Genomic DNA, 14,739 nt, shown 5'->3' with positions numbered 1-14,739 from the left:
CGCCAGTATTTTCCTGTCTGCAGTCTGATCCCTGTCCTTCATTACATGTACTGTACGTAGCGTTGAACCCGAGGACAGACTGATTTCCTGTGGGATGACCGGCCTTTTTTCCATAAAGATGCTTATCGAGGGGGCACCTGACCTTTGAGCGGTGCGGAATTAGGTTCTTAAACCCGGAGGTGTGTCCTCAGCTCACAGAGAAGGTCACAACATCATCCTGCAGCAGGGGAACACACAGGGCTTTCATCTGCAATGTGATTTTTTAGAAACAAACTTTAAGACCTCCTGAATATGAATAAAGAGGTCTGAGATGAAGAGAGCTGGTTGAACTGAGAGAGGGCAGGAGCAGGAAAAACAAGCTCTGGCCTCACTTTAGCGAAAGGCCAACCTGTGAAGAGGCTGACATTTATCAAACAGTAATAACAAAACACAACCACATAATTGCTACAGTGCCACTTTTTTCCTCTCTCCCCTCTCTCCCATTAAACAAGCCAACTGATGACAGTGGTCGGAGAATTCTTCATGCTATTGTATACATGTTTTTTTTTGTTTATTAGCTTGTTGCCGGAGCTCCTATTGTGTAAGTGGCCATTTCAGACTGCGGCAGTGTTGCTATGATAAGCATTTAATGGGCTTTAAAACCCTTCACTTTGAGAAAACTGCTTTTCTGCCTCAAGGTACACTGTGAGGTCTCAAATGGAAATCAACATGACAGCAGCAGCACTCACCAAATGCGCTTTCTTCTCCCCTTCCTTCCTCCAGTCGTCACAATTTCCCGTCTGTCAGCATATCGCCATTACGGAGACGTGCTTGTGTTTTCATATGGAGTGTGTAATTGCCCGGAAGCAACGGCGCCGTGCTCAGCTAAGATAACAGGAAACACCGCCACCTCTCTGTTATTTTTTTTTTTTATAAAGATGGTGACACCGATGTCCTCTTTTTTTCTTCTTCTCCAGATACAATAGATCTGTGGTTGTTGATGTGTAGACGAGGTCGGCCTCGGGGGGATCACCTCCACTACGCTATATTATGTTGGTGACAATGTGATTGAGCAGTTGAGTTTTTGTCAATGTAGAACCAGTTTGAGAGGTCGTGATAGTGTTAAGGGGCCCTACATCACTGGCCATTCATCAATCTGCTTTGTAAACCGTGATATTTTGTACTGAATATTTATATGACAATTAAATATCTTTAAAATCAGACTCGACTTGTGTCATTGTGTGGCTTCATGATAGCCAAAGGCAGAGGAATGATGCTTTCAGGTTGCCTCTCCTGTATCCTGCAAATGCCTACTGCGACCCTTTAGCAAACATATATTGCAGTTCAACAAGTGCCCACTTGAGGGTGATTCCAAACATGAGTTAACCTTGCTCCACTGCTTTGTCAATATGTGGATTAACCTGGGAATTAAACAGTTTTAAGCATTACCAAGATGGTGACGAACAAACTTTATAGAATTTCTTAGTCAAAGATCACAGGTGTTAGCTACATTGTGCGAAATGTCGGAAACGGTTTAGGAGAAGAATGAACATATCAAAATTTGGTGCTGCTGGCCCTCACTAACCATGTTTTTTTACCAAGTGGAAACATCAGGAGATGAGAAATGAAGATGAACTGCAGTTCCTCAAATGACCACTTGAGGCTACCAAACATGATGAGTGTCTTGATGAAATTTCTTCCTAAATTTAGCACAAATGTTCATCAGTAGTCATGGATGGTCTTATTAGAATTTGGTGGTCAGAGCTTGAAGCTTGAACACATTTTTTGTCATAAAGTAAGATTTTATACACAATGAATGCAAATGTTTGAGGCTAAACAAAAATCAAAGATAAACTTTACAATGCTCTGTTCCTATTTATTTATCTAAGTGTTTATTATTATATGAGAAAACACACACTAACAAAATCTAGTTTTGAGTTCTAACTTTCAGGCAAGTGCACCGTTCATTCATCACCCTCACAGGTATGTTTATACATATTATCAGCTCTACAAGTCAGATAGTTATTAATAAGACAGCCGTGCGTTGTTAAATAGCTGGATCCAGAGGCGACAGAGCTGAGGAAATTGTTAATTAGACAATCTATAATTAAGATCTGTTAGACAGCCAATCGGATTTAGGAAAGAGAGTGCGAGAGGAGGGGGGGGGTCACATTTTGATTATTAGAGGATGAGTGGCAGATGTGAGACAGATGGTGACTGAATGTAATTGACTTTAGGGCTCTTTGCAGAACAAAAAAAAAATCAGATTTTTGACTGATTGGACCAAAATCTGGAACTTTATTTACAACATTATCTTCGATGTTTTATTTCAAATTTTAGATCCTACTTTAAAAAACATAGCCTGTGTTTTCTTTCCTTTTTTTCTGGCATGTGTTAGTAACAGTGTCCTATTGTGAATTCACATTTAAAGGAACAATTCACCCAAAAGTCAACATATTTATATTGTTGCCTGTGAAGCTGTGGTGTATACTTATCCATCTAGAAAGCACAGACCAATATTTGAGCTTCCACATATAGCTCCCTGTGCACACACACACTATGCATAACCCACTCACGCATGCACATTTATTGAGGGTATGATATGGGTAATTTGGTCACTCATGCGGGTACACTCTCACTTGGTGACATGTGGATAGCTTGGATGCTGAAAGTCTCCACAGCTGCCAGGTGTAAGTCGGTAAAAAAATAGTTCCCTATTAGGGACAGTCATGATTTCTGGAAAGACACATTACTATTGTCATTTTTTGGATCAATGGAATCTGGATCGATGAATAGGCCACGTTTGATTTTTTGTGTGGATTGTCCCTTTAAACTCCACACTTCATTATTAGGCATCAAACATAAACATAAGACACACAACATAAGGCCGACTGAGACAGCACTAAACAGCATAAAACATGACAGGCTTCATTTCTCATTCTGTTTGTCCCGCTCTTACTCTGAAAGAGAGGGCCTGGGCTAATCCTCACCTACAGTCAATCATCTCTCCACCAGCAACTAGTGGCACCTCCAATTTTGCTAACTCTTGCCTGAAAAGCTGCATCACGAGCGGCGGGTTCCCCCCCTTCCATCCCTTGGCATAGAAAAAAAAAGAAAAAAGAAAGAAGAGGCGCTGTCACTTCCTGCATTCCTCCGCCTCGTCTGTCTCCTTCTCCTGCCGCTCTCGCTCTCGTCTCATCTCCTTCAGCTCCTGTCTGTATTTCCGCTCGATGAAGCGCTTCTGATGAGCCATCTGTGGGAAGTTATCTGGTACAGGGAGAGGCAGAGCGGGGGGAAACAGAGAAGTCGACCAAGGAGAACAGATAAAGAGAGAGAAACAGAGGCAGGGGTGTGAAGAGACAAGGTCAGTTTCCAACTGGGCGAGGACGGCAATTCAAGGCTCAGATTGCAGCGTGCGTGTAAAGGTTCGTCACTCGGGGGGGCCCCTGAGTGATGAACCTTGTGTTGTTATTTCGCTAATAATGATGAAGTAACAAGAAATTAGACAGGCCTTGTTTGGTCTCAGCACAGTGAATATAAGATCTGATAACATAATTACAAGTGAACATTTCTAAATGAGATCTGTAATAAGATGGTGTTGTGTGACAGCAGGAAAAAACAGATACAAGCTGCTAACATATAGGCATCTATTTAAATGTTTTGCATTTAACAACGACTCCTTTTAAACTGACACATGCCAATAAACTGCAGTCCAACCACAGGAAATAAAAAGAATCCAGCCATCAGTTTCTAAAGAGAAGTTCTAAAGTTGGGTTTTCTGCTTTCTGCCAACTTGGCTAGAGACTTTTCCAAATCTGGTGAAGCACACAAAGAGTAAAACACAACAAGGGCTGAGGAAGTGGGAACCACAACAAGTGAACTGGTTAGGACTCAATGTCAATCAAAGAAACACACGCTGGCCTGGACTTTCAAAGTTTTTAAACCTTTTTTTTTTAAGTCCAAATTAAGAATTAAGTTAATAATATTAAGTAGTAATATTTTTCATATTTTCAGTATGTTCTGTGAAGTGTGAGACTGCAGATGCAAATGAAAATCAGAAACAACACAAAGTACTAGATGTCAAGATGATGTGAAGAAAATGTGGGTAGCGTGAATTTACAGACGGGGGTCAGTGATATTCTACTTAGAATTACACATATCATGTTTGTTGAAAAGATCTTTTTGTAGGTCAAAAAAGTTGCAGTGCGCTGTAAAGACGTGTGTGTAAATATCAAGCAGCAACCTTCGGGCTCAGACTTGAAGCCCTTGCAGAAGTGTCAGAACTTGTATTTCATGCCGCAACCACTGGGGGCTGGCTCCAGAAGCGAGTCATTTCCCATAGACTCCTATGTTAAAATGGCCGACTTCAAAGCAGAAATAAACATGTTTACAGCCTGGTACAAAAAACCTTTCTGGTCTTAAATGATAGGTTCTCTTCTAGTGTCAATTGTACGAGTGGTGAATGTTTTTGTACAACTCACTTCTTTAAATTATATTCAGACTTAAAATTATGCATAATTATGGCCGTTGCCACTTGAGCGACAGGCGGTTGACGTATCACAGCGCGAGTTTCCTGCTTCCACGATTGCCCGCCCCCCTAAACTCCACTCGTGCTCCCCGTCTTTGTCCATATTTGGAGTTTTGGCGGCGACATGCGGCCAACATGGCGGCGGTCGGAGCCTCCCACCGAGCCTCAAAACAGCTCTTCAGAAACAAACGGGTGACGTCACGGAAGCTCTGTCCATAGTTTTTACTATCAATGGTAAATATCCAAGCAGCAGCCAAAAAGTACCAAAACCTGCAGTCCCTTTTATGACCACTAGATGCAGCTACAAAGGGGAGTCAATCTATGTTAAAATGTCCAATTTTACAGCAGAAATAAACATGTATCATAATAACATGTAAAAAAAAAAACTTCTAAAAATGTATTTATTTTTAAAGCAGTTTATAATTTGATGCTTTATGACCATGTTTATATTGAAGATGGTGCTAAGAGAGCCACTACACTAAGCTTCAGAATGGCTGTTTGGAAAAATTCAAGACGGCAGCCTGTGCCACAGACTTTCAGGGACTTGTGGAACCGCATTTTCCTCCACTGACATTGCTGCCTGGAGTCAACAGACATGGATGTAACCTGTAAAGCGTCTTACTTTAGGCATCTAAAGCTAGTTTCTTTATATGCCTAGTCTGGGTTTCCATGCTAGGATGAGCTACAGCTAATGAAAACCGAGTGTGAAAATTGGAGTCTTGAAGTTTGACACCACATCACTTTACCTTGTCTAAAGTAGATTTTTCCTTAAATAATGAGCTGATTGAGCTCACTCATAAAGGTTTGGTTTCACTGCAAAGCCTCAGCTTTCACAGCATGGCTAACGTAGCACCGTTAAGTCATTTTGATATTCATAGCTCAGGTAATTTTCCATTAAGTGTTTACATCCCTGTGTCTCCCTGCTGCACTCTTCAATTTAAAACAGCATGCATGACAGCAGCCCACTGGGTTGTGTCTCCTGGCTGAGACGCACTTTTTTTTTTGACTGTGCAGTTTTTCCAGTCACTGACCATGACCATGCAAACTCAAGACAAATTAGTCTTTCAATACCTTTTTTTTTTCCTCCCACACAAGTTTTAAAGGGAGGCTGTGGTATGAAATAAAGTATAGTCATCAGTACCCCAATAAAAAATTCATTTTCTAAAGTGTTTCAATAATAATTTATTATATTATTTTGGCTCTACACAGCAGCAATGATGGATTAAATAAGAATAAGAACACTCATATTCATCATGTTCAACGTCTGATTGGTCTGAGCCCCGGACTTCAGCAGACAATTTTGTAAAGATCTATTTGCATCAAATTCTAATTTTCACCTCCTCTCCTTCAGTAAACATCATCTCAAACAACGGTAAAACTGTGAGTCAGCTGTTCTACAACACACATTGTGTGTGGTTTTTAAATCATTTAGCATCCCAAACAACAGAAAACATGGCACCCGGGGCCTGAGCTGTATCGTGGGCAGATAGTGTACATTATCTTCTGATAAATGGGAGAATTAATTATTACTATTGTCCACAGCGTGTGGACGCACAACTGATAAAATGGCCCCTTAGGGTTAGAGACAACTATTCAACTATCTGGATGTGGATGCTGTTGTGTTTTCTGTACACAGCTGCGGCGGAGACACATCCACAGGCGGAGACATGGGAGTACAGGAGTAAAAAAAAGGTTCTCACATGCTGGAGCCTCAAGAGTAACCATAGTATTAAGAGAGAAACTGGCTTTACAGAAGGTCGCCTTCACCCTCTGATGATAAAATTCATGCAAAACCATCGGAAGATGATCGTGCTTAAGCAAGCAAAAGATGGACCCCTGAGACCTATGACCTCTGAGTCCTGTCAGGTGTGTTTGCCAAGCATTGTGAGCACCAATGCATGCCCTAACACAAAAGATGCACCGACCGGACAAGACAGAGTGCATGAGACACGTCAATCTGGACAGGCACCTCCTGAAACGCTCCTGGTCGGATCTGATAAGAACAAAAACATGCTAGGTTCCCGGCCTTACCCTGACGTCACAGCACAGCTCACTTCGCCTCACATTCACACAAAGCTTCACCAAGCTTTACCATGCTATTAAGAACTTGTGATTGACTGGTTAGTTTTTAATTGTCAGCCCACATGTAAGACTGGAGCGACTTTTTCTTCAAATAACATTTCTTTAGATGGTTGTTCAGCTTCTTATGGATGTAACCTTTAAGCTTTGCTGAGTGACTGTGCCCAGTTTTGACTATTTTCTGTCAGTTTACACACTACACAGTAATTGGCCTGAGCTTAAAGAGAAGAAGAAGAAGAAGAAGAAGAAGAAGAATACATTCTTCAGCTGATTGTCAGAAAGAATTGGCCATGAGCGACTAAAGGCCGTGTAGTGCTAGTTCTTGTCATCTAAATTCAAGAAGCTCCTATGGCAAATGAAACACGGCCAAAAAAAAAAAAAACCTGCAATTTGCATATCATGTGTGTCAGACTTATGAATAGAAAAGGATAATGTATTCTTCCTGTTGGAACATTCTAATATGTCATTAAAGCATGGAAAAAGAAAATGCGTGATAACAGCTATATCCTATTAAAAAAGGGAAGGACCAAATGGAAAAAAAAAAGTCATACATGCACAGACACACAGTCTAGTTCAATATGCTTTCAATGCTTTCAATCGGTGGGCCTCGAAAAGAAAACTACATATTGCAGTTAAAATATGGAAATACCAGCATTTTTCCCAGGGAGATGACTTGAGAATAACCCACTTGAGAGCGAAAGAGCGAGAAAGAGAGGGGGGAAAAAGGCTTTGGCCATTTTTACATTGTTTAACATGCAGCACAAGAGCAATCGTCAAAGAATGCGGCTGCTAAAGAACACACAGGGCTTTTCATTTCAATCTGTGTGGAGAATTCTCGGGCCGTCCGGCGTTCTGAAGAAAAGCACCCAGAGAAACGGCGCACTTTGCATGTTGATTACCACTGGTTAAGGTGTTAACATGCAGTTTTTTTTTATTCACACTGCAGTCTGGCAGTCGAGGTCCTGAGCAACAACATACTGAGAAACCGTCGACTGTGGCAGTGATGGGGATCTGGCTCGAGAAGAACATGCGGCGTCCTTTCACTCTGCAAGCCTAAAGCCGCGGCTGTGAGACGACTCAACAATGGAGAGCCTATCGCTTGGAGCTCACGCTCGCCACATCGCTCAAACAAGCCAGTAGTGCGGCTGTGTAGCGACGCTGATGAAGGGATTTCCCCTGCCATGCCAAAGGGCAAACAGATTTCTCAATCCAGTGAATAGAGATCCTGCATACTGTACTTTACATTGCCTCTATCCAACCCGTGTTTTTATCCAGAGATTAAGGGGTTTAGAGGAAGCTGAGGAAAGAATGTAGCCTTCCTTCCAGCTGTGAGCCACATCGAGGCTCTTTCTTTTATTCAACACATATGTTGCTTGTTGGAGAAACAAGCAGCTGCAAGGAGAAAAGGAGACTTTAAACAGTACTATCTGTAAGGATGAATGATAAATGGTTTAGCCATTTCCATATATATTTGATGTCGACTTAAACCTAACAGTGCATGTGCGCATGGAGCCTTGGGGCCTCAGAAATTCTGCACCGCCGACACCTTCCTGCCTTCCGTCGGCTTCGTTGGCCCTACCTGGCTGCTCTCAGCTCGATTTGTTTGCACTCATGTTTCTCCCAGTCTGGGCCTTGGTTAACATTTAATTCTGCCTTGACAGATACAGGCAGGAGACTGTCAAAACGCGGGCCATCAAATGAACGAAATGTGAATCAGCTGAGCCACCAGTGGAATCGGCTGCAGACAGCGCACATGCACACACACACACACACCAAATATTGGGCCCCGGTCTCTTTAATGAGCTCTGAGCTGTCTGACTGAACACAGCCATGTCTCTCACCTCTCCGACACCGCTGGAGCCGCGGATTCTGTCAGCCAGGAAAAGCTCTGCAGCAGAAACAAAAAGTTCAATCCTGCTCAAAGTGCTGCTGATACTCGAGGAGGCTTTAAATAAAACATGGAAATGAATCCTGACACGTTGCGGGGAGGTGCTTTCGATCCGAGGGTAACACAAGGTAGGGGCTGTTGTACAAGAGGAGTAATGGTGTAGCCAGCGCTGCACTGAGGGCCAATAAGACAATCAATGACGAATTACATGACACCGGGGCTAATGTCCTTGATTAGTCTTGCTATGTGAACAAATGAAGCGAGGCCCTTGACAATCACATGAGAGACAATGCAGCTCCGATAGGAGCTGATGCGTCAGGCGCTTCAGCAGCGGATGAGCTCGAGTCTCATTATATAAGCTCACGGTCAAGAGACACACACACACACACACACACACACACATCCTTCAAAGACATGTTACAACCCTGCTCACTGACCTTGCATATGTATCTCAACAATGAAATAACTGAATATTTTTCAGTGAGATTTCCTGAACCAAAGTGATTAATTTAGGCTTCAAGAGTGAATTATGAATTATAAAATTCTATTAAAAATATGACCTCTAAATAATGAGCTCTGTCTGTAAAAGATGGAACAGATCAACCAGCAGCTCACCGCTGGAGATCTTTTTTTTAGACAGGTGCATATCAAGGATGTAGCTAATGAAGGATTTTCATTATTGACGATCGTGTTAATCATTCAAAGGTTTTAAATGTGAGAATCAGAAAACTCTTATTAATGGTGACACCTGTGGCCACAGAGTGAACTGTTGTCGACACCCTGTTGCTGCTTGTGCTAAGTCAGCTAGCTCAGCTTGCTTGCTAATGTTATCATTTGAACTCCCGCTTAACCGTTCACAAATGACTTTATTAGCTAACGTTCAAGTCATCAACACTAGACAGCTGGCAAGGCTCAGCTTCCTCGTTTGATAGCAAAATACTGTTAAGAGTAGATTATGACATCTCCCGGGTCTCATCTGATTAACTAATATTATGACGTAAAACAGCGCTAGATCTGGGTCACGCAGCTAAATTACAGCTAGCTCGCTACCCTTCCCTTCCTAACAGGCCTTGAAGATGAAATCATTAGTTATACACACACATACACTGTCATATACCAACCTAGATAACATCATATTCACTTAGTATTTTGCAATAAAGTCATGACATGTTATCCTATTGATCATGATCAGCCCTGGCGGATGCATTGCCGTAATGCCCTAAGAGAGTATTTTGGGTAGTGGTAACATTACAAAGCAAGGAGTCTAACATTAGCCAGCTCGCTCTTACTTAGCTATGCAACACTGAAATGTTGTCATGTTTCATAAACATTGATGATTTAAGGTAGATTAGGAAGGTCCCTTTTGTTATGGATTGCTGGAAAATATTAGTACATATGGAAGCTTTAACCTACACCTGTTGCTACATCCCGGGTCTTTAAACTGTTAGTCTTCATCAGATCATCCTTTCAAAAGGGATATTTTTTGGTTCAGTAAATCTTGTTAGGATCTCACAACTAACTTGATGGTGGAAGCTGTTCACATTGATGGTGACTGACATGTAAATTGATGTCCTTAAATGATGTAAAGATACAGTCAAACAAAGCCCTCGAACTGGATGCATTTTGCACCGAAGGAATAGAAGACTTGAAGAGATGATTTTTAATTAACTGACCTTTTAAAAGGCATTGCTAATCTAGTCACATGAAACAGCAATTTATGAGGGGGGAAATGTCCATTTACTAGCAATGAGCATCTATCAATCATGGTGACAGAGGTGTACACTGTGGAGAGGAAATGGGAGGAATTAAGGGAGGGAGGAAGACACAGGAGAGAGAGTGTGTGCACTGAACTACGCCCCCTGATAAGGAGGGAGGGAGGGAGGTGAGGGAGGAAGGGAGCCAGGAACAGACAGAGAGGGGAGACCGGCTTTAAATAATAACACCCTAACACTAATGTTTCATAGAAAGTTAAAGCCTGGGTGCACAAACAGTATCAATCACAAGTGGCTGGAGGCCTCATTTATGAGCCAAATGAAATCAAAGTTTGACCTTCCTGCCCTTTTAAAGTTCCACGGGTCTGTTCCAACAAAGCCATTTGTGTTCACCTCCAGCTAATTAGTTGAGTAAAGAACAAATTGTACATTTGATTAATGCGGCGGTCACACAGATAGCAAGTGAAATCAGCTCCAAAAAACGACTCTTTCCAAAGTTGCTGTAAAGCAGAACATTATGCACATCCACATACATATGCATAGAGCAGAATGGGAGATGATGGAACTGGTGGATGTGTTCCTGAGAGCCCTGCAATTCTATTTTTACTTGGCAGTGAATGAGATGGTATAAATGCCCAAAAAAACCACTATCTATTCTCCTTAAGTGCTGGTTGATGAAAAGACAATGAGAAGATGAAAAACAGCCAAGCACATAGGGGACGCATCAGCAGCACCTCCTTCAGATCTGAAGAGGAGCTCTGAGAGAGTGCGAGGCTCCAAAGCACCAACAAAAAACATACAAACTTTGCATGGCCCTCGACACAAACTTCCCGTGGTCCCTTGGGATGATCGGCACGGTTGAGGATGCTCAACCCCCCCCCCCCCCCCTCCGCCACCCTCCCCCTCGCCGTCCTTGTTTTTAGTGTGTTCTCCATCTCTGGCGAGGCCCCCTGCCTGTGCTCTGGGCTCGCACTTCAAACAGCCTAATGTCCTATATGTCGCAGCCAACCGGCTGGACAGGCCGCGGCTCCTCTGCCAGCCATCTTGCATACTGTACAGCCAAAGCTAATATTCAACACTGAGGAGAAGCGTGTGAAAGGCTTAAAGTGTGAAAATGTGTATGTGTAGTGGAAGGGGAGAGTACTCACATTTCTCGAGCGCATCCATCGCTGCTCCCATTTCTGCCTGTTGGATGCTAGATTAGAAATATTTTTTTTTTTTTTAGACAGAGAGAAGGAGAGAAAAAAAAGGTCTTTAGCATATTCAGAATGTCCCTTTTTGAAATCCGTCAGAAAAAAAACAACCCAATATTGAGAAAGGATTATCAAAAGTGCATTCTATTTGTTTTGAAAGAGTCCTTTTGCCTAACAATCTCAGGTAACACAGTGCACACACAAAAAAAAAGCTAAAGCCTGTTGGCGGCTCTGCGCTGGGCACTGTTTACGCCTGCTATTCAATGGTACCTCCCGTATATATTATGTGGTGTGTGATCATAGCCCAGCGGCAGAGGTGGCTCGGAGCTTAAGTCATGTAAATACAAAAAACAGTAAGCTGTCAAAGATCCTATGGAAGGGACAAACTTATCGCCAGCTTAGAGCAAAAGAGAGCGCTTTCAAGTGGGGGGGGGGGGGGGGGGGGTCGTGGAGGGGATTTCAACATGTGGAAGGGGTGGGGGTGGGGGGAGTGGGGGGAGGTGGGCGAGAGATGTTTGATGGATTTAGGTTTCATTTCTCGCAGGCTCAGCTGCAGCTTTATCGTCAACCCTTCCAACCCTGAAAGGGCCTTCGCGCAGAGATTCACTTTCTTTACTTTACAAAAGCCTGAATGTGTGTGAGCTCACACAAAGGTGTGCAGTCACACACAAAACACACACACACACCTGTCCTGAATCATAGGTAGACTTGAACACAGCATCCCGTATATGTGTGTGTGTGTGTGCAGCGTCGCCTCGTCGCTTTAGCACAAAGTGATATTTCCATAACACAGTTTACGTCAAATCAATAATGAATCGATTCATTTTCATTCTGCATAATGTCTCTCCCGATAGAATAGGCCAACAAGAGCTTAATTGCTATAATAAACACCATCAATAAAGTGCAGCCATTATTCTCGAGCCCATTAGTGGTGCACTGAGAAAGGGAGGGGGGGGGTCTTGTCTGGTTGTGTCCTATTATATTGTAGTGTCTTACTCACCTTGGGCCTTTGCCACAGCCGATTCTCTCCCCTTTGAAATATACAGCCACTGTGTAAGTGCGGGCATGTGAGGGTCCTACGGTCTGCAGGGTCCTGCAAATCCAAGAGAAGACGGAGAGTCGAGTTGAAAGAAATGAGAGAGAGAAAGGTGCAAGGACACTAAAGGGATGATGTCCTTCAGAGAAATAACACAAACAAAAAAAGAAGAAAAAACACTACTGGAACAAATAGAAAGAAGAAGAGTGGGGCTTTGATTCAGGAGCCAAACAACTTTCAAACCCCAAAACTCACAAGAAGGCATTAAATGCATGCTTCATTCTACATGTCTCATAATAATCCAACAAACAAAAGATATTTTTGTGTATAAAGCAGCAATAAATGCATGTTTGACTCCCTCTCTTTCTAACAATAATTGTGCTGAAGTGCAGGGCTTCAAATGTGGCTTCGAGCACCCCGCACTCATCTTCAGTCAGCACGATCTGTGTGTGGTAAAATAAATAAATGACATCTTGGGAGAGGCGCGAAATAAAAAGAATGACAAACTTCTTTGGTGTAAACGATGAAGAAAAAAAGGGGGGGACAGAAAAATAACCGAGAGGGACGATGACAGAATATCACTCAGCTAATTTCCAGATGCACCTCATTTAAAAAGAAAAAGAAAAAAAAAAAGCAAGCTGTCAACTTTGTTTCATTTCTGCGGGGACATATGTACGAGACAGTTGTTTGAAATGTTAACATTAGCATAAACATCTCAGACCCAAGCTGTGAGTCACCTAAATTATTCACAGACAATTTACTTATTTCAGGAGAGCAATCCATTTTTAATGCAATGTGGTCACTTATGACACTTTATCAATAATTCAGCCCCCTCCCTTTCTCACTTACAAATGAAGAAGCGCGTTAGCGTGTGCGGAGCAAATAACACTCCAGCGCACGTTGTTTTGAGACAAATCTCAACAGGGGGAAGCGTGTCGCCTGGAATTATCACACACTGAAATAACACAAAAAACGAGGAAAGGGGGAGGGAAGGAGGTCTGTGGGGCTGTTGGGGAGTTGTCACTTTTAAGGCTGATGGAAGTGGTAAGGAAAAAGAAGTAAAAGCACCGTCATGCTAAAAGTACCTACTTACAGACTGAGGCCATTCTCTGTACAATGTGTCTGCTCCCTGGTGTGTCCTGCCCAGACGACATGTACGGTAAAAGTGACGGTGCTGTGGTTGAGGTGCAGATCTATCATCAGCCAGACACATTCACCAGGGAACCTTTTGCAGGTGGAGGAGGAGGAGGAGGAAGAAGAGGAGGGGGGCAGTACATTAACTCCTTTCTTCACCCCCCCCCCCTCCTTTCTATGTCCTTTCCTGTCTCTCTCGGTCATTTAGTGTCTCTCTGTCCGTCTGACTCACACTCTTGTCTCACCCTGTGTTTCTCTACCCTTGACACTTGTAAACAAATTCAGACAGACCCCCTAAGACAGCCTGACAGATTTGACGGCAACAACCGCTGCACGAAATGTTATAAAAGTTGTATGACTCTGGCTTATCGACCGGCAGGTGTCAGTTCGTCTCACGGAGAGGTTCAAGAAATGCTTGAGACTATTGGCTACTTCGGTGTATTCACTGAACGAGAACAAAGTAATTACACTCAGGGGTGTCACCTCTTAATCAGCTTAGTGCCTATCCTTACATACCTAGCAGGCAGCATCCCCCAGAGCTGAGAACTGAAGTCAAAGCAGGAGAAACAAAGACTGCAGTTCCTCAAGTGGCCACATGAGGTAGGCTCCCATATACCGAAGACATGCATTTTAGGCTAATTGGCCATAGGTGTGAGTGTGACTGGTTGTTTGTCTCTGTTCCTGTGATAGACTGGTGACATGTTAGCTATTCTTAAGTCACTAAAGGAGGTGATGAGAGTCTGAAAAGGACAAACAACTCGGAAATTACAGCGAGCAGTTTGATGTAAAAAGGTCTGAAGAGTTATAATCTAAATTTAATTAAAGTGCCTCAACCTTAAATATTGGGGCCACTTTAATTTGGGTTTTAATTTAATTTTCAGATACAAGAACTCAAATTTTTTACAATCCCCATGTCTATGAATCACCTCAAATTGTCAGCTGCTACTTTCATGATCACCTGCCACCCACAGATTTTGGCTTGAGCTCCACTCCTTTGCCCATGTTTTGATTACCTGAGCTGAGCCAGATTTTACATAAATCTCATTCTCTGGCATATGTGTGCCGCATGAAGTGTTGAAATTCTGGTCAGTTGAAAGCTCTATCTGTTTCTTGTTCACGTTCTTGTGGGCAGTGGATTTGGGGGGGGGGGGGGGGTGTTGATTGCAGTGTCAGAGCTGTGCTGTGTCAAA

The 14,739-nt window shown here is 42.8% G+C and overlaps 1 protein-coding gene across 2 annotated transcripts in view; it reads right to left on the bottom strand.

Moving 5' to 3' along the window:
- Window positions 1-1,548: 1,548 nt before the first annotated feature.
- drosha (drosha ribonuclease III) overlaps window positions 1,549-14,739 on the bottom strand; it is an 80,544-nt gene continuing 67,353 nt past the window's right edge. For both annotated transcript variants that reach the window (XM_028433329.1, XM_028433328.1), the window contains exons 30-32: window positions 12,380-12,472; window positions 11,335-11,381; window positions 1,549-3,246 (exon numbers count right to left, since the gene is read on the bottom strand). In XM_028433329.1, the coding sequence (XP_028289130.1) occupies window positions 3,116-3,246; window positions 11,335-11,381; window positions 12,380-12,472 (271 nt within the window). In that variant the 3' untranslated portion in view covers window positions 1,549-3,115. The remainder of the gene's footprint in view (window positions 3,247-11,334; window positions 11,382-12,379; window positions 12,473-14,739) is intronic.

Source organism: Parambassis ranga, chromosome 20 (genome assembly GCF_900634625.1).
Source record: "Parambassis ranga chromosome 20, fParRan2.1, whole genome shotgun sequence".
In the NCBI taxonomy this organism is placed as follows: domain Eukaryota; kingdom Metazoa; phylum Chordata; class Actinopteri; family Ambassidae; genus Parambassis; species Parambassis ranga.
The sequence above is the reverse complement of the archived record's forward strand: the minus strand, read 5'-3'. Positions and strand labels throughout refer to the sequence as shown.